The following is a 26191-nucleotide window of genomic DNA, read 5'->3' on the forward strand; positions in this document are numbered from 1 at the left end:
AAGTCTGGATAACAAGAAAGAAAAGCAACAGAATGTCATTATCTGCTGAAGCTGACTGACACTTTTTAACATGCTCTGATGTTTCACAGCAAAAACTCTTTATGTTTGTGTTTATGTGTGTGCATATAGGACAGAGCGTCATCATATGGTTTTCATAGCTTCCTGAGGGCTTTCAATTCTCCAGCTACCCCATTCACCCCCAGCTTCCCAACACACACATCATCCTCTCCAGTGTTCTTTTAGACACTCACACATTTTACCAGCCCCCTCTTCCAAAAGCACACAATTGCCCTCAATAATTTTCCTCTACGTAGCCTTCCACCCCCACCTCGGTCCTCCCCAAGTCTGTCTCTCTGTCTGATGCTCAGTCTGAAAGTCAGCCTTGCAGAGGCAGGAGCCGGGATCAGATATAGCACAGGGTTTCTGCTCCGGATATTTACTGAGTTCATATATGGAACAATTCACCCTTCCTTCTGGAGCCTGGACTGTATTTTCAATTTTGCAGGATTTAATTGGAGTTTATGCAGGGATTTGTTCATATTTTAAAAAAATCATTCTTTAAATTGTCAGCAGTACTGGCAGCTTGAATGAAAGTTTGTCTGGTTTACACTGGAGGGGTCTTTCTCCGGTCGAGATCATTTACAGATGCCTATTCTGATTTGAGAAAAAAATCTAAACTTTGGCTCAGTTTTAGAGGTTGATAAACAATTTTTTCCATTGTTAGGATATTTATGTTAAAGAGTTGCTAAAATATACATGTTAGGTTATATCCCACCGTTGCATTATTGACAATGCTAAATATCAAAAGGAGTAGTAGCAGCTGCAGCAGCATGACTCTCCTGTATATCGTCTGGCTGCTGACAGTTTGTGTGGCTCCTGGGAGCCAGGGCCAGAGAATGAAGGATCCTGATGGGGAGCAACAAGTAGCTGAAGCCCAGCTGGGTGAGAAGGACGCCATCTGCAACCAGGAGGGATGCTATGCCGTCTTCTTGCAGAAGAAGACCTTCAGGGAAGCTAGACAGGCCTGCCTAGATCAAGGTGGGACCCTGGTGACGATGTACACTCGTGAAGCGGCGGGTGTAGTCCACAACCTGCTGTCAGCAACTGTTGTGCATGGATCCAGGGCCAGGCTTCGTCTCTGGATCGGGCTGCACCGACCTCCACGCCAGTGTTCAGCCACAAAACCACTCAGAGGATTCATCTGGGTCACAGGCAAAGTTTCACCTTTTTGACTTTTGCAATTCACAAATTTTGGTTCATTTTTTTATTAGTCATTTTGTTTAATGGAGAGCTACAGAGAAACACTGATTGGCACATAAAATGTTCACGTTTTTCTAGAGGTCTGACCTGCTGATTCCTAGTTTGACCAAATCCAGTTTGTTCTTTCTGGCGACAGTGACACATAAAGGAGGAAACTGCAATGCAAGTTTTTTGCTAGAGGTAGTAGTTTTGATTCCAATATTATCCCAATTTACGCAAATAAGCATACATCTCTAACCTTTTGTTGGTTTTAATCAAAAAGCTGACTAGAACCAGTCGTTTTAGTCTCCTGCAGTTTAATAGCCATGGGTAGCACCATAGTCTATGCTCCTCACAGTACATGCAGTGAAAACACATTTGGCACATCATTAAAAGGACTTTAAAGACTTTTAAAACTTTTGCATGCCTTGCTACTGGTAAGCAGCCTAGTGGTAATGAACCAATTTGCCACACCCCATCCTGTCAGAAATTGAGTGAAGTCAGTTGGCTGAGCTTTGGGCTCCTTGTATGGTTAATCCATTATCTTCTTTTATTTCTCAGACAGAATGGGTGCAACTTGGAGATTTTTACTCTTTTTGACCCCATTGTTACTCACCCAGTCTGATTTAGTCATTATACACACTGACAGAAAACAGATGTGTCTCTCCTGGTAGAGAAGGGCATCCAGTTTTTAAGAGTTGTACAATCTGTTTGATTGTAATTTGGAGTAAACAACTCCAACTTACTCATGTCAGCGCCTCGCCATGCAGACTTTTCTGGTTTTAATAATGCAAAATGACACATGATGACTGAAAATGACTCACCCAAACGAGAGTATTTATGTTTTAAATACACCACTATATACAGATGCACTGTTTAAAGAGCATCTGTTTAAATCCTGCTGAGTTAATCAATTTCTCCCAATTTGTTAAGAGAAACAGATTCTATCTCCCTAAATGGAAATAAGGAGACAAAAAAGCCCTGATCCCACATAAATAATTACATTTTAAACTTCACCTTAGACTTATTGTTTTATATGGGCGACATCTAGTGGTAAAAAATATATGACTCTCACTTTTGCAGAATATGTCCCACATCAGTAACACCAATGGGACCAAAGAGTGCAGGAATATTATTTTAAAATGCAGTTGGATTAATTTGCTGGAAAATTAAAAGCCAGACAAAGGTTTTGTTGGCAATTTTCTCAAGGTGACTTAATGTTTTGATGCTGTCAACCCAAAATCTGCCATAGAGCCTGAAAAGAAAGAAATGGGTAACAAAAAAAGTAACAGAAAATTACAACTCTAGCAGGCTAGATCCAAAGTAAGGTTGAAAACTAACTAGGGGTTTGTCCTTCTCTTCTAACAGGAAATCAGGAAGGTCAGTTCTCCAACTGGATCCGTAAAGAAATGCCCAACACTTGTGCAGTACCTCGCTGTGTGGCCATGACTGTGCATACGTCTGACGGCGCAGGAGAGAGCGGCGACAACTTCCGTTGGGCTGAAGGTCCCTGTGTCATGAAACTGGATGGATTTATTTGCCAGTACACCTACAGCATGATGTGTTCACCCCTGAAGGATGAGGGTGGAGGTCCCGCTGTCTATGAAACCCCATTTCATTTCAAAAGTACCCAGTTGACCCATGTGCCTTATGGGTCTGTAGCTGACATGCCATGTCCTACAGATGGCTCAAATCCAGATGCACCTTCCAGGGAATCAGTGCTGTGTATCGAAAGAGATGATGGCACAGTGGGTTGGTCTAAAGATGCCCCTCTTTGCTCTTCCAGTGCACCCAGACAAACCCTGGACTGGTGTAGTGGTGAGCATGAATGTGAGCAGCACTGCCAGAACAGGGATGAGGATTATTACTGTTACTGCTCTGAGGGCTACATTTTAGATGAAGATGGCTATAGCTGCAAGCTGGACCCTCTGAGCCAAACTGACCCTCCAGAGCTATCAGATTCTGCTTTTGCCACAGACAAGACCCCAGTCAATCGGATCTGTGTGGATATGGGTTGCGAATATGACTGCTCAATAACATCTCGGAGCGTTCGCTGCACCTGCCCCCCAGGTTACCAGATAGGTCCAGATGGACACAAGTGTTTGGATGTGGATGAATGCCAACAGCAGCCATGTCCGCAACTCTGTGTCAACACTCCAGGCACATTTCACTGCACCTGTTACCCAGGGTACCAGCCAGACAACACAGACGAATGTGTGGACATAGACGAGTGCCTGGATGAGAGCACCTGTGAAGGGACTTGTCAGAACACTGAGGGTTCCTTCAACTGTCTGTGCAACCCTGGCTTTACATCAAACAGTGAAGGAGAATGTATAGATTTGAATGAGTGCACGGAGTACTCACCTTGCGACCAGCAGTGTATTAACTTTGTTGGAGGGTACCAGTGTAGCTGTAATCTTGGCTTTGAACTGAAGAAAGACGGACTTACCTGCCAACCTTCAACTTATGACGGAGAATATTCCACTCTGAACCCTGACCCCAGTATTTACGATGATCAGGATACTCCCTGGTCCACTCTTGATCCCTATTTCAAAGCTGATGTCAACTTTAACGTCAACTGGCTGACAGATACCCCTCAGGGACTCACCCCTGACATGGCTCATCAGTCAGATAACCACCTAAACCAATGGGATCACTTATCACCAAAGCAATACCAGACAGCCCCATCCCCAACCCAGAAGATGAGATCAGGCAACAACATTGAAGACGATGCTCACACAGGAGGCGGCAACTCCAATGACCGGGAAGTAATTGAAACTGCAAAGAAGCCCGCTAGTGGGACTGAGGAGGCTGAGACACCTAAGATAGACAGTACAGGTGAAACCAACAGTACAGCAGCGGTTAAAGACGGATCTGATGATGTGAAACGCAAGCACGACAAGAGCTGGCTTCTGGTGGCTCTTCTTGTCCCTCTGTGCGTGTTCCTGGTAGTGATGTTGGCTTTGGGAATCGTCTACTGTACCAGCTGTGCAGTAGACAAGAGCCTCAGCTTTGCAGACTGCTATCGCTGGGTGCTCCCTGCAACACCCCCAGAGAGGAGGGAAAGCAAAACCCATGCTTGAACTCTCTCATTAACAAAACAACAAAAACATTTTTTTTACATGTTTCTTAACATTATTCTGGTTTATGGTGACAAATTTGCTCATTAAATGTACAATCTGGATTTCATACCAAGGACTGATTTCATACTTTCTCCTGCACAGCCTTTGTAAATAGCTGACTGTCATTTTCACAAATTCAATAAAAAAAAAACAAAACAAACTGATTCAACACAGTGTGGTCTTTAAAATAAAAATGATAATGTCCAACCACTTGGCATTACTCTCTTGTTAAATTTATTGACTGTAAATCTGAAAATTTGGAGTCAAGTTTGAAAATGGCCTAAAAAAGTGGACTTCTAGCATAGTAAATCACATGGTTCTGCAGTGAATATTTAAATCATTATTATTGTGGTGAACAAGAAGGGTTGCTGCTGCTGTGAGGAACTGACGAGCAGTAATTGGGTTCACCTTTGTGGGAGGGGATAAAAGGGAACAGGAGTGGAGACAAGAGAGACTAATTGTTTGTTGTGATGTTTACCTGAGCACCAGGTGTGAGGGTGCCAGTGACTAGCACTGCCGGCAGTAAAGACAGCTGTTCCTCCTCTATGGAGGAGAGGCCTGGCCTTGGATATCAGCTCTCAGTTGTTGCCAGTTTGAGTCCCTCTTAAAACATTTTAGATCCTCTCCTCTAACATAAATAAAGCTTTACCTTTTTGATAAAAGTAAGCAACTCTTGCTAATTAACCTCTGCCACAAAAGACATTACATTATGTTTGCAATGGACAGCTATTCTCAGAAAAGTTTGGAAAATATTTACACAGGAAATTGACAGGTGTCACAGAACAAATAAAACTATTTTTATTTGTTCTGTAAAATAGGCTGACAGAAACAACTGAAAGTCAAGTAAATGGTATTAACTGTAATGTTCTTGCTTTTCACATCACTCCACTGCCCATCTGTAGAAAGATCACCTTTTGCCTCCTTCCTTTAACATTTAAGTAAGCTGCTGATTCACTGTAAATAACCAGCCAATGCTAAAGCAACTGCTTTAAGAATAATAAAGGAACAGTTTCACGATCTCCTATTGCAATGTGAAACTTTTTTTAAGGTATTAGAAGTCTGCCTTAGTCTTGCCTGATGTCAACACGGTAGTAACCGAACAGGAACCCGACTATCTTGATTGAAACTGTGAATTTCGTTTGGTCCTCAAATGCAGCATTATGTAGAGCAGCGGTCCTGGTTGAAGAGAACCTACATCACGTCAATGCAACTTATGAAAAGCGGCTAAGAAATCCGTTAGTATTTTTATTTTTAATTGAACGCTTTTGAGTTCACTCGAGAAAACATGAAGCATTTGTAGGTTTAACAGAATCTTTTTGTTTTGCGTTGTTGGTCATTTAGCTAGCTAGCAAACGGGCTGCATGTAGCAGGCACGTGGCACAGATGACACGTGCAGGGATAAACTACAACTTGGAGCACAGAGATCCACAAAGACGATGATGCTCTGTGGTGAGACCAGTTGTGAATCGTCTCATGCTATGAGAAATGTCAAGCCTCACTTTAGTCTTCCATGGCTGAAACCACCCAAGCACCAGAGGCACATCTGTTTAAATAAAATACAATAAATAAAACACAAATGAGTAAATTCTACAGCATTTAATTTTCCTGATGACTCACAGACAATGGTATTAATGTGTTACACAAAATATAATTGCTACACAGATCATAATACCTTGATGAAAATATTTTTTAGATTGGGTTTTCAATAATTAAAGTGATCTTAAAACTTTAAACTGTAAACAAATGCTACAATTGTCATGACTCCCTCAAGTCGAAGGGTAATAAAACAGCAAAAATAAATGTAATATTTATTGTTACATAAATAAGGGGATTTCCTGTTATCTTCATCCATTTGTTGTCAATCCGATAACATTCGACCCGAATTCAAACACCACTTCAGGTGGACAAACCTGTGTAAACCACTACAATTGTTCACTGCAAACTTATAATGCGCTTGAATCACTGCAGAATGATTAAATGCAATCCAAACTCAAGATCACACACAGGATTGGGTTTGAGATGTTTACGATTAATAGCAACATGGAATGTGTGTATTTCAGGGAAGTGACCCAAAGACGCAGGACATACAAACACAAAGACGCAGGACATACAAACACAAAGACGCAGGACATACAAACACAAAACAAATGGAAAATTGTTAGCCCGCCCTCACGAAGACTAACGATCCAAAGCTGGGCGGACTAACACAAATAAAGAAAATCAAACTCTAAAGGACAGCAGGAAGCAGTGATAGAACTGTAAAAACAAAAATACAAAAATGACTAAATGCTTATGAAATCACTTTAATTACATCAATCTAAAACAAATTAAAAACTCTGCACACCTGCATTGCATGAACCAGCACTCCAAGTCAAATTTGAAGGATCTAGTGTAGCCCTACCAAATAAAAAAACAATATAAAAAACATACAATCCAATCTAATTAAACAGACAAATGTATAAAGCCTACCGGTGGCGTCGAACAACCACACACCCAGGAAACGCTACCACTGGAACATCACTAACAGTGTGGCTCTGTATAAAAACACCACATCAGCTCTTACTGTATTATAAAAGGGACCGATTTAAAACAGTTTACCTCCAGACCTACCACAGCCAGCAAACAATGGAAAGCGTGGGCCCAACACACACCTGTTCACACAGGAAATTGACACTCTCGCCACCACCCTTCCAGCTTCCCTTTTATGGGAGCTCAGGCTGTAATTAGGCTGCGACACCTTGTGGTGCCACCTGTTACACAATGAACTGCAACAAAGTCTGAAGATGCAGCAGTCTTTGTCAACGTAGAGAATTTGTGGCTCTGGTTCCCCATTATTGTGGAAACGCATGACAATCCCCTGGCACAGTTCCTCCAACCCTGCTCCTTCACCTGTGGTAAGCAGCACACAGTTCAGAACTTGGCCATACTTATTGGTGATGTTTGTCATCCATGTAGCTGTTTCAGAAATTCCACCAGCAAGTTTTTTGGTAATCTGTTTGGCTAAAAACAAACAAACAAACAAACAAACAAACAATTATAATCTGATTATAATTTGTAAATAAGAGGTGTTTTACTATACCTTTCTGGTTGAGTCAAGCTTTAAAATTCTGCCGTATGGTGATGTGATGACACCCTTCATCTTGGACAAGTGACAAAGTATTTCGTTGGCATGCACAGTCTCAAATCACTGTGCAAGAGGAAGGGGGATAAACTGGTGGATTCTGATAGACCACCGCATGGCTCCTAGCTAAGGCGCTCTTCGTTTTGTAAAGCTCACAGTCAAACAGATAATTGATGCTGCGTTTTGCCCACTCATCACTGTGCAGTTCTTCTAATGCTTGCTGCACATAACTCGAGCTACTTCCAACAGTTTGTGGTTTCAGGAAAGTCACATACTTTTTGCCCAGAGCCAGTTGCGTAGTGAGAACTGATTTAGCACCTTAGTGCTCCATGGTCAAACAGGAATCATGCATTTACTGCATCGTGGATAATCTCCCCCAATCAAATAACACCTTGAATCCAGATCTATCACTTCTCTGACCTTTTTGTAGATCCCAGAGTGATGCATTTTGGTGTTGCACTGATGACACTTTAGTGAAATACCCCACATTCGCATAGGTGCCCATAGAAACATCTGCTGCCTGAAGTAGACCAGGGGATCTGGAAGTGGAGTCATTAACTTTGGTGGACTAGGTGGATAAAACCAGTTTTGGGAGAACTGTTGTTTAAACTGGTCAGTAGGGTTGTAAAGGCACTGTGCAATCCATTCCTGGTCTGCTGGCTTGATGACCCGCAAAAACTGCTTGGGAAGAAAGCTTACCCAGTTCACCTCTGGAAGCCTAAGGTGGACAATAGGAGAAGAAGCAACCAAAGGAATTGGCTAGGGTGTTGTGCTGGTGCAAGGCACTGTTGTGGCTGAAGTGCTGGTTTCCTGGGAGGTGTTGCTGGTTTACGGGGAGATGCTGCTGGTATCCCATGTTGTGATTTTAATGCTAGTAGTCGGTCTGGCAGAGATGGTGATGTTTGGCGTGGTGGATCTTGACCTTCTTCAATATGATGAAGCACCCTTGACCCTTTTCCCACAATACTCACAAGTCAGATAAATGTTCAGAGAAAAGTTTGACTAACTGACATGGTGGGAGATTGGCAGCTCCCTGAACTTGAGCTCCTCTGCGCTGTCTGGTCAGCTGGGACTGTGTCTACATTTGAACTGTTCTGTGTGGCTGGATCTGCTGCAGCTTCAACTACGCTTGAGCTCTTTTGCATGGCAGGATTAACTGTTTTTATAGCTTAACTACTTTGTGTGGCTGGATCTGCTGTAGCCGTAGGTTCACCTGTGCTGCTGTGGTTGGTCTGGTAAGCTGACGCTGTCCCTGCACCTGGCGTGCTTTCTGCTTGAATCCCTGTTGAACCTGCCTGCTCAGCTGACTGTGGAAAAACAACATTGAATAAACTTGTGCGATAAAACATTAAATTCTTTCCAGGGTTTTATAATCATTTCGAATCATTGTCTATGTTTTTGTCTTAGATATTAAGTTAGGTAACAAAATCATAAAAAAAAATAAATAAAAAAACTTATGTGAAATACTTAAAACTTTCTACAGTCATCGGTATGAAACAGCCTTTTTAGCATTGTATACAATAATAATAAAAAAATTACTTACCGTTTGATAACCGCAGTTGCAGAGGATTTTTTCCCCCCAAATATGTTGGTTGTCCAGACTTTTTGATTGAAGACAGGAACCAGTGGACATGGGTCTGTCTGCTGGATGACAGACTTCCATCTTCTGACTCCAGGTCTCTTCCCGGTGGTAAACCTGAACTTCTCCTGAGCATACAGCTGCATAACACCAGCCCAATAAGGATGTCAAAGATGGTTTTCCTGTCTTCATCATCCTTAAAAAACTGTACAAATCACTGCAGATGTCAGAATAATATTTCAAGCAACAGTAGCTCTTTAACTGAATGATAGATACAGATAAAAATGTGAGAAACATAAATCACTAAAGAGCAAAGACTGGAAGCAGTGTTCCTGGTAGTTTGGATACCACGAAACAGTGGTAATGGCAATGTATAAGAATTAAAGAATATTTACAAATAGCACTGAGAAAAGTGTATATTCTCAGCTTCTGAAATGCAGCAAGGCTCCTATTAGGTTTGCAAGGTACCCGTTAGATTTCCTTTCTCCTCCTGCTCTTCCAGTCACTCTCAATTTCCCAATCTCTTCCTTTGTCTTCCTCTACCTAATCTGCATATCTTTCTGAAGAATGTATTTTTTCAGGATGACTCCATCTTTGGCTAGCATCTCCATGAACTCTTGGCAAAGGAGGTTCATGTTTGTCTTCACGGTAAGCATGACCTTGATGGTAGGAACAGTGAACCTATTTCTGGTATCAGTCCATATATTGTTCATGGAGAATACCCTCTCTCTATTGGTGCATTACTTCCAGGTAAGGTAAGCACAAGACAACAGACACTAATCTAGTGTGTGGGATGCCATTTTCTTTAAAGTGGTTAAACAACAATGGTCTTGTTGGTGCAACTTTTATTTGTTCTGTAAAATAGGCTGATAGAAACAAGTAAAAGTCAAGTAATGTAATGTTGACTGTAATATTCTGGCTTTTCATATCACTCCTCACTTTTATTGGTTATTTATTTAAATTGTTTGTTTTCTGTAGGAAGATTGCCCATTGCCTCCTTCCTTTAACATTTAAGTAAGCATCTGATTCACTTTAAATACCCAGCCAATGCTAAAGCAACTGCTTAAAGTATCATAGCTTTAGTATCATACCATTTGAGACTTGTTTGAAGATATTAGAAGTCTGCTTAAGTCTTCCCTGACGTCAAAGAGGTAGTAACCGAACAGGAACCCGGATGTCTTGATTGAAACTGTGAATTTCGTTTGGTCCTCAAATGCAGCATTATGTAGAGCAGCGGTCCTGGTAGAAGAGAACTTTCCTCACGGTAGTGCACCTTATGAAACGAGGTTAAGAAATAAGTAAGTGTATATTTATGTATTTTTATTTTTAATTGAACGGTTTAGAGTTTACTTGAGAAAACAAGACGCGTTTGTAGGTTTAACAGAATATTTTTGCTTTGCGTTGTTGGTCGCTAGCTAGCAAACGGGCTGCATGTAGCACGCACGTGGCATAAATGAAACGTCTTAGAAATGAACTAAAGTTGCAAATGGCTAAAAAGTGTAATTAAAAATGACTGCAAAATTAACGAGTTATTATGTGCTAGTGGGAATGCTACACCAAAATTTGGACACAGGCTTGGAGTCCCTCATTAAAAGTTAAAACAAAGTTTATAATCGTCATGAAAGTTTTCTCATTGTGTAGTTTCAAACATTTGTGAAGTGGACCATGCAAATTCTTTCTGCCATGTCATGCCATATCAATCAAAATGAGTGAAAAAAAACCCCAAAACAAAATAACTTGCGAACAAATTATGTTGAGCTTAAGAAATTCTCTTAAGCTGCCAGTCAGTTTCTTAATTTCACAAAGTGATTATACCTGACTTTTGCGGTAAATCACCTTCTTTTTCTGCAAAACTCATTTGTTCAGAGGAGAAGCAGCTCAAGTTATGAATGGTGGCGAGCATTTAGTTAATGATATTGGTGGGCATATCTAAATAATATTGTAATCTCCTGATGAGGAGTGTTGATTGGTTAGCAACTATAAACATTGCTTTTTAGTGCATGCATTTCTTGATCTGACACGTCATAAACGTGAGATTGATCAAAAATGTTGGTGTGATCAGTTTCCCCTTATGAGAGTGGGAAAAAATATGGATCTAAATTTCATGATATCAAGAAAAGATACATATTTCGACGAGGATGGGATTCGAACCCACGCGTGCAGAGCACAATGGATTAGCAGTCCATCGCCTTAACCACTCGGCCACCTCGTCATACAAATATGTGTGATGTCATTCATTAATAACAGCGTATGTCAAAAGTTGCATATTTTTATTTGTTTGGCTGTGTGTAGATGAATGGCTAATGAGAAGCTACATGCTGATGGTTGTCTGATCGATTTTGTAGTACTACGTTAGGAATCCTACAATTTTAAACGTGCCTACCTTCTAATTGGTTAAAAATGTAAGTCAACTACAAAATACGACCTTTTTATTGGTTTAGAGGCGGGACTAGCGCTGAATGAGCACAGGAAGTGAACAGCGTGAGACTGCACTTTGACGTTCGGGGGAGACGTTAACAGTTTTGAGGTAATGGATTTTTCCATTTCATCTGGACCTTTTTAATTAAGTATTCATTAGAAGACAAACGAGTATGTGATTATTTTCATACATGATTAAAAGCCGTGTTGCGGGGTGTTCTAGTTGGAGTTGTATCAGTGTGTTTGTACTCTACAGACTGCAGGATTTAGCCGCTAGGAGCTAATGTTCACATTATTAACTCTCGCCTTTACTCAGCCTGTACTTTAAAAAGACTTACAAGATCTGCTGGTGGTTAAAAGAGTGGGTAATCACTGTGATTATCGAAACTGAAAACAATTTTTCCAGACTGGTTCCTGTTAAACCTGTCTCATGTCTCAACAGCTGCCTTATGTGGTTGTTGCAATAAATCTGCCTTTGTTTGTGTGCATGCTTCTCAATCCTCATAAAGTGGCCTAAAATGTCTATTGTAGAAAAAAGCTGCAGAAACTTTTAATTGTGAATTACTACAAAAATAAATTTAGCAGCAGCTCAAGATCCTAGCTGAATCTTGACTTAGATGAAATCTCACATCTTATTGCATAAATAACTTCTTACACATTAAGGAAATCAGCCCCCAGATTTATGAGTTAATTTATGGAAACAAAATATCTTTTGCTGCTTTCTCAAGTAAAACTGTATGAAATTAAACACTGAAAATATCCATGTGGCAAGCTCTTTCACTTTTCATGTCCAGTCAGATTAGTTTCAAACCAAACATGACTGCAATGTAAGACATTTTATTAAGTAACAGTAAACTTACTTAATGGTACATACAGAACTCACCTTAATATTGTGATTCAACTAAATCCGACTATATATGTTGGATTTTATCTTATCAAGTTAGGTTGCAAAATAAAAAGCCTCAGTTTTAGTTTGTTAGAAGAAATCTTTTTAAAGTTATGTCAACGAAGTTTGTACGTTCAACTGTATTTTTTACAGAGACTCTATTAAATCTGTCTTTGTCTTATTCCTGATTCATTTCTTTCATTTTTGGAATGTTTTTTGTTATGTTTTGCAACTACAATACATACTTAATTCTCGTAGTAGGGATATTTTGCTTAGCGAATGTATGCATTCTTCATAAGTTTATGGACGGTTTATGATGGTTTAACACACTTACCTCAAACTTTGTCAATATGGATTAAGCAACACCATAATCTGCAGCTCTTGGCATTTGTGGATAGTACTAACTTATTCACCTAGGTAACCCAATTTATGAGGATACAGTAAATATACAACTATTCTCATAAAAGCAACATTAAAGTTTTACCAGATCAGATCTGCTGAACATGGCAGAAAATGTAAAAAATATATCCCTTTCACATGTGATTAGGAAACTGCTTTTGTTACAAAAAGGCTGTGCTGCAGTATCTTCTGCCTGATGATATCAGTTTAAAAGTATAAATACCTAACGATGCTCTTTTTATAAGCGATTGGGTGGGACAGTTTAATAGTAAAATAATCCAAGTGTATTCAGATTAAATTCATCCCTAACGTATTCTTGAGTTGTGATTATAGAGGATATTAAAAAACACATGCATAGGAATGTACATGCAAATAAATGCATTGTGAGGCACATTGTAGGACCTAGATATGCTTTAAATCTTCTACAACATGTGGGTCGTTTAACACGGATCATGTCAGTTTTTTTTTTATTTCTTTCATGCAGTACCTTTTCAGCGTTATTGACTTACTCAGAACAAAGATGGTGGACTCTCAGTACTACCTCCCAAATGACATTGGGATCTCAGCACTAGACTGCCGCGAGGCCTTTCGTTTGCTGTCACCTCAGGAGAAGATGTACGCCCACTACCTGTCACGGGCCGCTTGGTGAGTTACACACCTCCAGTCAGGAAATATTTATAAAATATTAATCAGTCAAAGGGGACTGCTTCTGAAGCGCATTGTTTGGGAACTGAAAGTTAGGGGAACTGAAAGTTCTAGCCTCAGTTCTTTTTTTTCTTTTTTTAATTTTATTTTTTGTCTTAGGTATGGTGGTCTGGTGGTGCTGCTGCAGACCTCTCCAGAGTCTGCAAACATCTTTGTCCTGCTGCAGAGGATTTTTAGGAAGCAGACTCCGGATCAGCTGGAGCAGGTCGCTAAAGCAGCTGGTGTCAGCTCTGAGGATTACCAGGTATATAATCTTATATTTCATAGTTGTTTACAGTGCAGTCATTACAAAACGTGTTCTTTTTATGAAGCAGTTTTCTGCTTGTTGTCTGTAGGCCTTCTTGGTGTATGCTGCTGGTGTATATGCAAACATGGGCAACTACAAGTCTTTTGGAGACACCAAATTCATTCCAAATCTGCCAAAGGTAAACCACAGATAAAACAAAACGTTTGTTGTAAATATTGTTAATCTGCTTCATATCACTTTAAAAGAAGCTTGTGACTTTAGTGCATACCTGAGCTGTGCACATGTGTTAAATGTTTATCCAGGACAAGCTGGAGGCTCTGGTGAGGGCCAGCCAAGCGTTTCAGGAGAATCCCACTGAGATGGAGGCTCTGTGGGGCAGCAGCTCATGCCTCATTTACTCCCTGGAAGACAGACAGAAACAACTTGGGCTGGGCGATAAGGTGGGATCTGATATAATACATATTCATACCATTTTCTGAGGTATGAATATTATTTTATATGGTATAAACTGAGCAGATTTCACAACTGTTAGTATGTTTTAAGCTGCACTCTATTGATTAACTCTAGCTGCCTTTGTTACTATGTTTGAAATGTATTTCTCTTACAAGAAGTGACATATTTAAGTTGCATGTAAAAATGTTGTTTATTTTGTAAAGATATTGTTGCTTTGCTTTCTGTTTTCATAGTTATTCTTTTTGCTGTTGCAAAACACAGCTGGGGAACTATGATGTTCTGTAAATGGATGACCCTAAAGTACATGATTTTTTTTCCTTTGTTTTCAGGGAATTACCACTTATTTCTCAGGAAACTGCTGTCTGGAGGATGCGGAGTTGGCTCAAAGATTTCTGGACTCAAGAGTGAGTAAACCAGTTTCAAGACCATTCTGCTGTTTTTCTGAAATTGTGTTCTAGACTGGTTTTTATTTTTAGTCTTGGACTTTTCACATCTATACCAGAGAGATTTTGTGAAAATCTGACCTACAGATACAAATTTGTATAGATTTTGAAAAATAGAAATTTTTCTACTTTGTTAAATGAAAAACTAAAATGTGTTATAATCAACAAGTACAGTAAAATTACCTGGAATATGGGTCAGAGGTAAATAAAGTGATGTTAAAAACATTTTTGTACATCTCATTCACTCCTTTACAAGACAAATTGTTGCATTTTTTAAATTTATGTACACACTGATAATGTAATAGTCACTGTATTGGAACATAGGGGGATTTTTTCGACAAATATCTCTTGCTCAAAAGAAGATCCAATTTCAGTCGTTCACGGTTCAATCATGTACAGTTACAACAGGCTGCAAATATCTCTTTTCTGTCTTTTCCTACGATATCAATTATGTAGATTAATTGATGTAGATAATATTCACTTCTTTAAGTTATCGTTTATTCTTGTCTGTTTCCAGAAACTCTCTGCTTACAACACACGTCTGTTCAAGAGGGAAAATGGAGGAAAACCCTGCTATGAGGTTCGCTTGGCTTCAGCTGTTCAAAAAGGTCAGAACTGGTGAAAAATAACTCTTAATATTACCATCAATCAGACTGTCGACCTGCGATCTGACATTATAGTTAGTAATACAAATTGGATGAAATATAGTGAATGACATAAGTGAAATGAAGAGGTTGAACATTATTTGACAGACTGTGCAGTGGATGGGGAGGCTGGGTCGTCCTGCGGCAGCTTCACCTTTGAGGACAAAGAGTTCATTGTTAAGAGGGGAGACTACAGTCCTCTCATGGAAAAAGTCTGCCATTATCTCCAAGAAGCCCAGGTGAGATGAGAAGAAACGGTGGGACACAATTTCACTGCTTTTCTTTTCTTTGTTTGGGTCTTTTGCAGCAATAAAAACAAAATCGTTTTAGATGTAGGAATTTAGATTAGATAGATTTAGTTTATAAATACAGTTCAAATTTTACTCAAACATATTGATGGTGAAGGGTTATGAAAAGCCAAATCATAAGCGGCCTTAGCATCAATGTTGTTTTAGGATTTAAAGAACTGATGGATCAGAGTCCAAGTCGGTGAACGTTTCCAATTTAAACATGCAGAGAAGTTGTGTTTTTCCTTTCAACTTTCTTCATTCTGCTTTTATGTATTAATGTTAAACAGGCGTATGCTGCTAATGACAACCAGAAGAAGATGCTGGAAGAGTACCGGCGCAGTTTTGAATTTGGTTCTATTGAAGCCCACAAAGAAGGCTCCCGGTTTTGGATCAAGGACAAAGGGCCGATTGTTGAGAGGTGAAACGCAGCACTGCTTCAGTAGTCACAACCTAACCTTCCTACAAATTATACCACATGTTTTAGATTAAATTTGTATTATCTGTAACCTCCGAGTTGTGTACAAATAACTATGACGGTTTTTACTTTCGTTAAGATTTACCTCCTCATAAATCTTGTTTAAACAGTTTTGTTTTTTTTAATGGCCGTTCACTTCAAACATCGACCTTTGCTCTGTCTACAGTCAGTGCTACTTTATTGATCTCTTAAACTTTTATCCCTCTCCTTTGCTGCTTTTTTTTCTTTCACTTTCTCAGCTACATAGGTTTCATAGAGAGCTACAGAGACCCTTTTGGCTCCCGAGGAGAGTTTGAAGGTAACTGAAAAGATGACAGAGATACTGCAGAATAAATAGACAATCAAAAAGCAAATCAGCACAGTTTTAAAACACCTTGAAGGCTGTTTTCTGCTGCTTTAAACATCATTACTGATTCAGCTGTGCTATCTTACAGCAAGTAAAAATGCCACACACCATGAAGAGCTGATTCTGATTGGTGTGGGAATTTTACAGTAGCAGGAAGCCTGCTATCATCCTAAACAAACAATAAACGTCCGACTGCAGAGGAAGCTCAGTCACCTTATAATCCACTGATCAATGCAATCTCTTTGTGACGGTTTGTGTTGTTTTCAGAATTTATTAAACTATTAATTATGGCTGGATGACATGGCTGAAAAATTTATCACAATATAAGCGTTTCATATTAGTCGATTATTGATAATTAAGTATCTTAAATACTGCCAAACTGGTAGCGTGACTTTTCCTGTTTGATCCACAGTTTTCACTCTACAACGTTGTTTTTTTATTTTTAAGCAGTTATGAAGCATGGTGGCAAAACTTTAAACTGTTGCTGCAAGCTACTCAGCAAGCTGTTGCTAGGTAACCATGTTAATTAATAGGTTGTTGCTAGGTTACCAAAGAGTGAGTGAGTAAATTCAAGCCTTTCCTCTGCCTAAATTACCCAGAATGCTGTCTGGTTCTGGATCAGAGTGGAGTGAAATTATTGAATATCAGACCTATCATCTATTGTTATTGATCAGGTGTTTATTGATTTATTGTCCAGCCTATTAACCTAAAAAAGGTTTATGTTTTAAATATTTTCCCATGTCAGAAGAGAACTGCCATTTTATATTCTCTAGCAGGTTATTGTCAAAACTGTATTGGTCATATTTGCTAATTACTGGCTGTCAATTGAGAATAAAACTTGTAGAAATTAGAAAACATTGAAACAATAAGTTAGGCAGACCTTGGAGGGACCAACTTTTTAACTCTCATAAATCTCTCCTGGCTTTGGATTGATTTATTTGTTGGTCTTATGCTTTGTGGACCTAATAGAAAGCTAAAAGGCTCTGGATGTGTGTGAAATATTTACAGTTTAAACAAATGTGTGTGCTTTTCTAACTGACCGTGCTTGTAGGATTTGTGGCCGTTGTGAACAAGGCGATGAGCGAGCGTTTTGCCAGGCTGGTGAGCTCAGCAGAAGTCCTGCTTCCTGAGCTGCCCTGGCCCCAGCAGTTTGAGAAGGACACCTTCCTTAAACCCGACTTCACTTCCCTGGATGTTCTCACGTTTGCCGGCAGTGGAATTCCAGCCGGGATTAACATCCCAAACTGTACGTGCACAGAGTCCAACTTAATCTGGGTTCTGTTTGCCAGTTTAAAAAAAACAAACATTAAACCTATCTGTTTGTTTTTCTGCATAAAGATGATGACATCAGGCAATCGGAAGGCTTTAAAAACGTATCTCTTGGGAATGTGCTGGCGGTGGCCTACGCCACACAGAAGGAAAAACTCACATTCCTTGAAGAGAAGGACAAGGTAGCATCCTCCTCATGCTCTCACACAGTGTCTCCTTATGGATGACCATACGTGTCTGATTGCATGCTACATGCTGTTTTCTACCTCAGGATTTGTTCATCAAATGGAAGGGTCCGTCCTTTGAGGTGCAGGTTGGTCTCCATGAGCTCCTGGGTCATGGAAGTGGCAAGCTGTTTGTCCAGGTCAGCTAAACTGTTTGTTTTACCCTCAGATTATTCCTCTCTAATTGTTTTAATGAGAAAAATTAATATGTAAGCAATGGAAATTTGTTGACCTCTTTCCTAAGGATGACCGTGGGAAGTTCAACTTCGACCAGAGTAACGTGGTTAACCCAGAGACAGGGGAAAAGGTGAGCTTTGACTGCGCAGTTAACATTCATTACTAACTCTTATGTTCTGGGCTTTAAACACTAAAGATGCCTCACTACCTCGCAGGTGTCCAGTTGGTATCGGGGCAGTGAGACGTGGGACAGTAAATTCTCCACGATTGCGTCTTCCTATGAAGAATGCAGAGCTGAATGTGTTGGCCTCTATCTGTGCCTGAACAAGCAAGTGCTGAGGTATGCTTTGTACTGTTGTATTACCATTTTATATTAAATATACCTTATATGTATCTATTGAAAATATTGAACTGTGAAATTTTTCAGTGTTTCGTGCCTCTGTTACACCACAGATCCAGCTGTAGATGGAAAAGAAACAACAAAAAAACTCTAAAAGTTGCATATTTAGTCGTTGTTGTTGTAAGGGTATTTTTCTGATGAAAAGAAGTTATATCTTTATCTGTACCCTTAAGATCAGCTTTATTTGAGTTCATCTCCATCTATGGCTGAAAGAACCCGGTATGTAAAAAGTTATGTGTGTGTGTGTGTCCCAGTATTTTTGGCCATGAGGCTCAGGAGGCTGAGGATGTGGTGTACATCAACTGGCTGAGCATGGTCAGAGCTGGGCTGCTGGGTCTGGAGTTCTACACGCCTGAGAGCAAGAGCTGGAGACAGGTAATCCATCCACCTGAGGCGTAGCTGGACTTTCAGTCACACAGATATCTGGTGTTTACATGAAAAGTCATCTTACACACCATTTACCACGGCTTTCCCATCATTAGTTTGCAGTGGCTGTGATGCTTTACACTTTGTTTATGTGAAGTTGGATCGTGTGCTTACATCATTGTCAGCAGAGGGGTCCAGTCGGTTACTTTGTGTCTGTCTGCATCAGGCTCACATGCAGGCCCGCTTCGTGATCCTGCGTGTGCTGCTGGAGGCAGGGGAAGGTCTGGTGGGCTTGGAGGAGGTGGAGGGGCAGGACGGCAAACCCGACGCACGGATCACTCTGGACCGGAGCAAGATCAGCACCGTGGGCAAGGACGCCATCCACAGGTTCCTCTGTAAACTGCAGGTACATCCAGTTCATGGGAAATGCACAGCAGCTTGATTATACACTGTTTATCATTCATTTTTTTATAAGTTTGTAGGAAATTAACGAGCAAATTCATCAGTTGGTGTGTGGGAATAACTAATTACATCTGAACTTCTTGATATTTTATAAAATTATAAACACAAAGAAGAGAGTGTTTATTTTGGATTATATGTTATAGAAATATAATATAAAATTATTATTTTTGGAATATAAACACCTGAAAAATGAGGCATTTTAAAACAATACATTGTCGCTGTGGTTGTGAGTTTTGGGTCTTTGTGCAGCTTCTGAGTGAAACTTATTTATAGACAAAGAAGGTTTTTCATCTTCGATGCAAAATGTAAATATTCTTTGGCTTAATTACTGCTGTGACTATGTTGTTCTTTTACCAAATGGCTTTTTTGAATCTATAAACTATTTCACAATCAATTACTAAACCAGTTGTTATGTTTAACAATTGATTAATCCAATTAATTGTTTCAGTCCTAAGGTGTTCTAATGTTGGAATATCATTTTAAAACCTCATGCTCCTTTAATCTTCTCCATATCTTTCTCCCTGGTCTATATGATGTTTTTTTTGTTTTTTTTTTACTAATGTTCTTCAAAACATTCAACAGTTGATTTGTTTTGAAAATAAATTATATGTTGACATATTTCCTATTTATGTGCCTTCTGAAGGGAATTTGTTATGATTTATTTTATTTTTGGACTGTGGGAGTAAAGAATACAAATGCAGATTATTATTTACAAAAAAATTGGAGAACAAAATATCATTTTTGTCACTTAACAGTTATGTGCCTCTGGTTTATCACTTAAAATCCCACCAAAACACATTGAAGTTTGTGATGTGTAATGCGACTAAACATGTAAAGGTTTATGGGGTATTAGTACTTTTCCAAGGCTGTGTCTTTTGTGTTTGCATTTTTAACAGGTTTAGTTTTTCCTGTATGCATCATTATTTAGAAAAGTGCATAAATTCTTAAAATGTTCAAATTAATGTGCAAAAGTACTAAAGTCTGTGAAGTTTTCTGACTTTTACAGTTATTGTCTCAGCTAAACTACAAGCATATGATTTCTCAAGTACTGCTGTTGATCATTTCTGCTTTAATTGTCCTGTTGAAATCTAAATCCAACGAATGGCTAATCTGATCCCACTTATTTTCAGGTGTTTAAGTCAACCGCTGATGTGGAAGGAGGCAGAGCTCTCTACGAGGGTTACTCCACTGTCGGCGACACCGGCGCTCACAACTTCCTGCGTCTGCGTGAGACCGTGCTGCTTCGCAAAGAAGCTCGCAAAATGTTTGTTCAGGCCAACACCAGGATCAGTGGCAATAAGCTGGAGTTTGGTGACAGACACATGAATCAGACAGGAGGTAAATTAAATGGCTACCAGAAGCTAAAAATGGATTATTACAACCAGTGTTATAAAGACAAACATAAAATTTAAGTTGTGAATAAATTATGGTTGTAGTGCTGCCAAATCCTGGTAATTATTATTTTCTGCCGTTCAACTTGTGTCGCTCTGTGCTGCTTCCAGGGGAGAACGTGGAGCTGGTGGAATATGAAAGCAGTGCTGCAGGTCTGATTCGCTCCTTCACCGAGCGCTTCCAAGACGACGCGGAGCAGCTGGAAGCCGTCCTTTTGGATCTGAACAAAACTGACGCCTGTTACTGGTGTTGATGAATCATTGGCTCCACAGGTTTAAAAAATAACTATGGAAGTCTGTTTTTATGTCCTGAGAAGGTCTAAATGAGGCAGTGAAAAGAAAATTCTTAAAATCAATAAGCCATAAGATGTGCACAAGTTGCTGTTTTGTTCACATTATGTTGGATTGTTGAAATGTTCTTGTTCAAATTTAGGCGAGTATAAGTGAACTGATTTGTAATGCAACAGATCTGTTTGTAAAAGCCACTCGGAACACATTTTATAATAAGAAGTATTAGAAACAATGGAGCCTGGAAATGAAATAGATTCTTACATTAAGTTTTTTTCTGTCATGACATTTGTCATTCTGTACCTAAACTGATTTTGACGGTTAATTTGTGGCTAAAAATAAAATAAATCTGTCTGACTTTTTTGTTTATTTTTACAAGTTTTAGAAAAGTTCAAAGGTAGGTAATCCTAGTCTGCAAGTTTCACAATAATAAAACATTTTTTTAGTCCAGTCATAACGTTAATTAGAAACAAATGACTAAGCACAAAAATGTACATTTGGGTTTTTTATGTCTTTGTGTTTATATTTTAAAATCTTTGTGAACCAAACAAAAAAATAAAACAACATATTAAGTGAAACTATATTACTTTGCTACATATTTTACAACTTACCAATATTGTTCAGTGCATTGAGGAAAAATGTTTCTTGTTTCTGACTGTTTATTACTCCTGTGCAAAGGCCTTATAATATACTCTAGTACATAAACTACTGGACAAATGATCTTTTATCATATTTTTATACTCCCATTAACAAAATATGTTTAGCAGTTAATGAAGTGGAAAGATATCAGAACAATATCATTACATTACTTGTCAAAATTGAAGATAAATAAATACCAGGTGATGCATGATTTTTTTTTCATTCATAGTTTATTATTTATTTATTAATTCCCATTTGATCCCATAATAAAATGAATTTTGTATTTTAACAATTATTTTAGTATATATTAGTTATCTCCTATCATTTCTTGAAATTTACAAAAGCCATGATGTTCATGGATTTATTTTTAATAGATCAAAATGTGCTACTGTATTAATATTTTAATTACATAAAATAAAAATAGGCAGCATATTTAGTTGAGAATGATTTATTTACAACTTGCAAGAACAAGAATCTATATTTGCAGATTGAAAGCGATTGGTATGGAGGGGTTTGTTCTGCAAACATTTCAACTGTTGTCACTAATTTTAGCTGAGTTAAATTTAAAAAATGACTAACTGAAAAGGAAGACCACATAAACCACGTTTTAAAAAACGTCATTCAAATATTAATTATTCCTATAAGATATCTCTGCTCATTCTTGAAAAATGTTTAAAACATTAACTATTTTGAAATGAATCAACAGTCTAAGGTGCTTGCTCATCACTTTGTTTAAGTGTGTCCTGTTTATGGGGTAACTGAGGTGGAGTCTCTGCTGCTTCTTCAAGATTACTTTCAGAACTGAAGATTTCTGCTTCAGCGTTCTTTACATCCATATTGTTCTCCTCTTTCTCCTTCTTTTCATCCGAATCCTTTGCCTGTCCATCATCGTCTTTATCCCTACCCGTGTGTGCTGCTTCATCCTCAGCCTCCTGCACTGATCTCTGCTCATCTGGTCCTGAAGGAGCAGCCTCTGCACAGCAGACTTGTTCTGACAGCGAAGAGGAGCTCATAGAGATTATAGGGGAGAGGGATGGAGAAATGCTGGGAGAGTCGTATGGGGAGAGAGAGAGAGGCATTTTGGGGGATACAGACGGGGACTGATAAGGTGAGAAGGATGGGGAAGAACTGGGAGAGTAGCGAGGAGAGCGGGAATGACAAGTTTTGGGGAAAAGAGGGGGGGCTCTTGGAGAAACTGATGGCGACTGGTAAGGAGAAAGCGAGGGAGAGTGGGCACTGACCGCAGAACAAGGCTGCATGTAATCATCTAAAAGATGCTCCATTATGGCTGGTAGCTCAGCTAAAGCCATTTCCTGTTTGATGTCGGCTTCAGCGTGACTCATCTCGCTCTCTGCTTGGCCTTCTTCCTGTATCTCTGGCCAGACATGAAGATCTACGGATGGAGGCTGCTCAACCTGGAGTGTTCCTCCGCTGAGTTTGACTCCCCCTCCTCTTAAATCTTTACATCTCCCTTTGGTTTTAGGCATAAGGGGTGGAGGAGGCGGCGGAGCGAGCGGAGGGGAGAGCGAGCTTGACGTCTCTGTGGAAACTCGAATCTTTAAGCTGCGTTTGAACATGCGCCTTCTGGAGAAAGCATTCTGCGACTGCAAGAAAAGAGGGTTGATGAAGCAGAGGGCGCCCTGACCGGAGCCGCAGTTCAGTTCTTTGGGGCTCCGCGTTGTGATCGGACAAAACTCCTGGAACAGAGTCGGATTTGAATCAGATTTAGTGCCGTTTGAGTGGGGTTCAGCTGCACTGAGCCGGTTCTCTGCATCTGGTTGGAGAACACAGTCTGGCTCCCCTGCACAGTTAGTCTGCAGAAGAACAGGTGGAGCCGATGGTGCAACATCTGGTTTCTCCTCTTTTCTGGGCTTAGGAGGCTCCCGTGGTCCACGGACATTCAGATGGGAACGCCAGAATTCTAGAAAATAATTGGAATGTTATTATATAGCTTTGAATACAGTAGCTCTCAAAAGTGTACACACCCCTATTTTATTTGATATGTATTTTTTTTCCTTTAGTATATCTTAATTTTTAGCTAACTGTTAACCATGTGTTAACTTTTAAACGTTTTTTGTTGTCAAATATTTTCCATTGCAACAATTTAGCACTTTAATAGGGGTGTGTACAATTTCAAAATCCACTGTCTGTGAATGAGTTATGTAATTAAATCCCTTCTTCAAAGCTTCAGACAGTTAAAGAGTAGGTTGCAATATCTGCTGTGAGGAAACGGGTAATTCCCTCACCAATTCCCATGTGGGAGATGGACTCGAGCTCCTTGTGTGATGACGCCTTTGCGATGGCTTCAGGAAGCTCCAGAGGAAAAGGCAACACATCTCTGAAATGCAAATGCAACATCTGATCATAATCATTAAATACTTAATGATTAAAGATGGAATATAGATTGGAAGAAGAAATTGACTGAAACAAAACTACAAAGGGGCACCAAGTTTCCCTTTTTTACCTGCTGACACAGTAAAAGGAAATTAGTCGAGGGAGATCTGGAAAGCTGATGGCCGAACTCTCCAGAGACAGAGCTGTTGATAAGAAAAGTACAAAAATGTGTCACAGTGGTTAAAAATAGTTTCCATACAACAAGCATATGACGATTTCTGAAATAGTTATTTTTGTGAGACAAGACTGACAAAAACATGGGGTTAGAGGTGGAATAATGTTCTTACTGGACTGCTCTTCCCTGATGCCAAACTCCTGAACAAACGACGGCACACTGTCATCTGCCAAACGAACACAGAGCACGTTCTTTTGGGATGTGCGGGACTTTCTTACCAGGAACGTCTGTAAGATAACAAAACATAATACTGAATGCAAGAGACAGCATGGTGAAAAGACACAAATTAAAAGTGTACAGTCAGTGAAAAAATATTTTTCCCCTTACAGATTTATTCCTATTTAAGACAAAGTCATTGACATTTATCAGTCAGGAAGAGGTTTCAAATTTCTAATCTAATCTAGGTCATTGATCATGATTCAACAACAAGACAGACTGGCCAAAAACCAGCGTCCATGGTTCAAGATGAAAAACACCAGAAAATATCTTAATGATCTCCAGTAATAATACAAAAGTAAAATTCATTTCAAGAAAAACGATTCTACCAGCAGTCAAACATGGCGGTAGTGTGATGTTCTGGGTCTGCTTTCTGTTTTAGGACTTAGAAAGCTTGTCCTAATTGATGGAGCTTTGAATTCTGCTCTCAGTCAGAAAACCCTTAAGAATATTATCTGGTCATTAATTTGTTACCTTGGACTCAAGCACACTTGGGTCACGGATAGTTTAAACAAGCCACACATGCTTAAAAAAAAAAGTAAGTGAGACAAAAAAGCAAAATCAGGAGAAATCTGAGAGTTGCCAAATACTTATTTACAACGCTGTGTGTACATAACAAGAAAGCATGCTGCATAGATTTGTGTCAGACCCCAGGAGGTTCCCTCTGCAGAATGTGCAGCGCGTTTGCGGGGTTGATGGACAGCTGTAGCCAGACAGGAACGGTAAGCAGGAGACGGTCCAACACGCTGATGCTTCTCAGGGAACCCCTTCCTCTTTGAACCCCCAGGAGTTTACACTTTGATGGCTGGGTGGGCTCTGGGAAATCATACAGAGGCTCCTCCTGCTGTGCCATCTGAAAACACACACTCACACATCAGTAACTGCACTGTTATTAGCTGTACCAGTAATGATCAGGCAGTCCAATTATATTATCAGTGTTGATTATGCCTTAGTCAATAAGATGGGTGAGTCTGCTCCACACCTGCAAAGAAAATCTGTGGATTTGAACTGCAAGTCCAGACTTGGTCAACTTGAGCAGCTCTGAGAGAGAGAGAGAGAGAGAGAGAGAGAGAGAAAGAGAGAGAGAGAAAGAGCTTAATGAAATGGCAATTCAAGTCAAAGCCTAAACAGACAGAAAACTCTGACATCACATCATATTTAATAATAAAACTTTGTGTCAAACATCAACATCATTATTTCTATTATGCAGAAACGCTACCGATAGCATGAAGGCCAACATCATGCTGACTGCGCAGCATGCATTCCTAAAACTTCCACTTTGTCTCCTCAAACTCTATCTTTTCCTCAAGCTCTAATCTTGCCATTTAAGTCTGCAGTTCAAATATTAAGATTACCAGATGTTTTTATGTCTATGTACCTTTCCGCTCAGCTCCTGTTTTCTATCCTCTCGGGTTCCAGTTTATCGTGGCGTGCTCCATGTTCTTCCGTCTCCAAGTTTACAACCAAGAAAAGTTCACTGCTCCTTCCACTCCGGCCTGTCATGACGTGCGTCTACAGATCCACAGGAGTGTGTGGCTCCACCTTCCATCTCACCTGGAAGGAGGAGGATGTCACCTGGAAACAAATCTCCTCATACGGTCTTGTAAAAAATGAATAGAATAAATAAAGAAAATAAGACCGCGCACTACTGATCGGAAAAGCAATGGGTCTCACAACATTCACTGATTGTGGATGACTTCGCCTGGAGTAATTTGGTAAAATAGCGCCCCTGCTGTCGAAAAACTCAAAATAGAATAATTTCAAAACATAACGCAATTTAATTTTAATATAGGTTACAGCTGAACACGTTTTTGTGACGTTTT

At 39.6% G+C, this 26191-nt stretch overlaps 3 protein-coding genes and 1 non-coding gene across 7 annotated transcripts; 2 read left to right on the plus strand and 2 right to left on the minus strand.

The window, feature by feature from the left end:
* The first annotated feature begins 368 nt into the window (after window positions 1-368).
* Window positions 369-4527, plus strand: cd248b (CD248 molecule, endosialin b). Its single transcript, XM_015023051.1, has 2 exons — window positions 369-1212; window positions 2608-4527. The coding sequence occupies exons 1-2, from the start codon at window positions 792-794 to the stop codon at window positions 4320-4322; spliced, it is 2136 nt and encodes a 711-aa protein (XP_014878537.1). The 5' UTR covers window positions 369-791; the 3' UTR covers window positions 4323-4527.
* A 961-nt stretch (window positions 4528-5488) lies between these two features.
* On the plus strand, window positions 5489-21302 carry dpp3 (dipeptidyl-peptidase 3). Of its 3 annotated transcripts, none has more exons than XM_015023074.1 (19): window positions 5489-5596; window positions 13249-13409; window positions 13569-13713; window positions 13805-13894; window positions 14019-14156; window positions 14499-14573; window positions 15130-15220; window positions 15365-15495; window positions 15834-15964; window positions 16261-16319; window positions 17419-17613; window positions 17706-17818; window positions 17908-18000; window positions 18105-18167; window positions 18253-18377; window positions 18692-18812; window positions 19030-19209; window positions 20396-20603; window positions 20768-21302. In XM_015023074.1, exons 2-19 carry the CDS (start codon window positions 13285-13287, stop codon window positions 20908-20910), a joined length of 2226 nt encoding a protein of 741 aa, XP_014878560.1. In that variant the 5' UTR covers window positions 5489-5596; window positions 13249-13284; the 3' UTR covers window positions 20911-21302. The 3 variants fall into 3 exon arrangements, with proteins under 3 accessions (XP_014878560.1, XP_014878553.1, XP_014878547.1); XM_015023067.1 differs by lacking the exon at window positions 5489-5596 and adding an exon at window positions 10231-10359; XM_015023061.1 differs by lacking the exon at window positions 5489-5596 and adding an exon at window positions 11485-11588.
* Window positions 11192-11273, minus strand: trnas-gcu (transfer RNA serine (anticodon GCU)). Its single transcript has one exon. It is a non-coding gene; the product is annotated as a tRNA-Ser (tRNA).
* A 717-nt stretch (window positions 21303-22019) lies between the features above and the next one.
* LOC106940362 (ras and Rab interactor 1-like) lies at window positions 22020-26018 on the minus strand. Of its 2 annotated transcripts, XM_015023088.1 has the most exons (7): window positions 25747-26018; window positions 25351-25409; window positions 25018-25221; window positions 24265-24379; window positions 24048-24120; window positions 23830-23921; window positions 22020-23504 (listed from the first exon to the last, which is right to left on the minus strand). In XM_015023088.1, the coding sequence occupies exons 3-7, from the start codon at window positions 25219-25221 to the stop codon at window positions 22291-22293; spliced, it is 1698 nt and encodes a 565-aa protein (XP_014878574.1). In that variant the 5' UTR covers window positions 25351-25409; window positions 25747-26018; the 3' UTR covers window positions 22020-22290. The 2 variants fall into 2 exon arrangements, with proteins under 2 accessions (XP_014878574.1, XP_014878583.1); XM_015023097.1 differs by lacking the exon at window positions 25351-25409.
* Between the last annotated feature and the right edge of the window lie 173 nt (window positions 26019-26191).

The sequence above is a fragment of the Poecilia latipinna genome, unplaced genomic scaffold (genome assembly GCF_001443285.1).
Source record: "Poecilia latipinna isolate Pla-1442-1.1 unplaced genomic scaffold, P_latipinna-1.0 Scaffold87, whole genome shotgun sequence".
In the NCBI taxonomy this organism is placed as follows: Eukaryota; Metazoa; Chordata; class Actinopteri; order Cyprinodontiformes; family Poeciliidae; genus Poecilia; species Poecilia latipinna.

Coding starts and splice junctions, on each gene's coding strand:
- cd248b (XM_015023051.1), top strand. CDS start 792: ATGCTAAATATCAAAAGGAGTAGTAGCAGCTGCAGCAGCATGACTCTC. Junction 1,213..2,607: donor AGGATTCATCTGGGTCACAG/GCAAAGTTTCAC, acceptor CTCTTCTAACAG/GAAATCAGGAAGGTCAGTTC.
- dpp3 (XM_015023074.1), top strand. CDS start 13,285: ATGGTGGACTCTCAGTACTACCTCCCAAATGACATTGGGATCTCAGCA. Junction 14,157..14,498: donor AACTTGGGCTGGGCGATAAG/GTGGGATCTGAT, acceptor CTTTGTTTTCAG/GGAATTACCACTTATTTCTC. Junction 17,614..17,705: donor CGGGATTAACATCCCAAACT/GTACGTGCACAG, acceptor TTCTGCATAAAG/ATGATGACATCAGGCAATCG.
- LOC106940362 (XM_015023097.1), bottom strand. CDS start 25,221: ATGGCACAGCAGGAGGAGCCTCTGTATGATTTCCCAGAGCCCACCCAG. Junction 24,121..24,264: donor CATCAGGGAAGAGCAGTCCA/GTAAGAACATTA, acceptor TCTTATCAACAG/CTCTGTCTCTGGAGAGTTCG. Junction 23,505..23,829: donor CATCTCCCACATGGGAATTG/GTGAGGGAATTA, acceptor ATTATTTTCTAG/AATTCTGGCGTTCCCATCTG.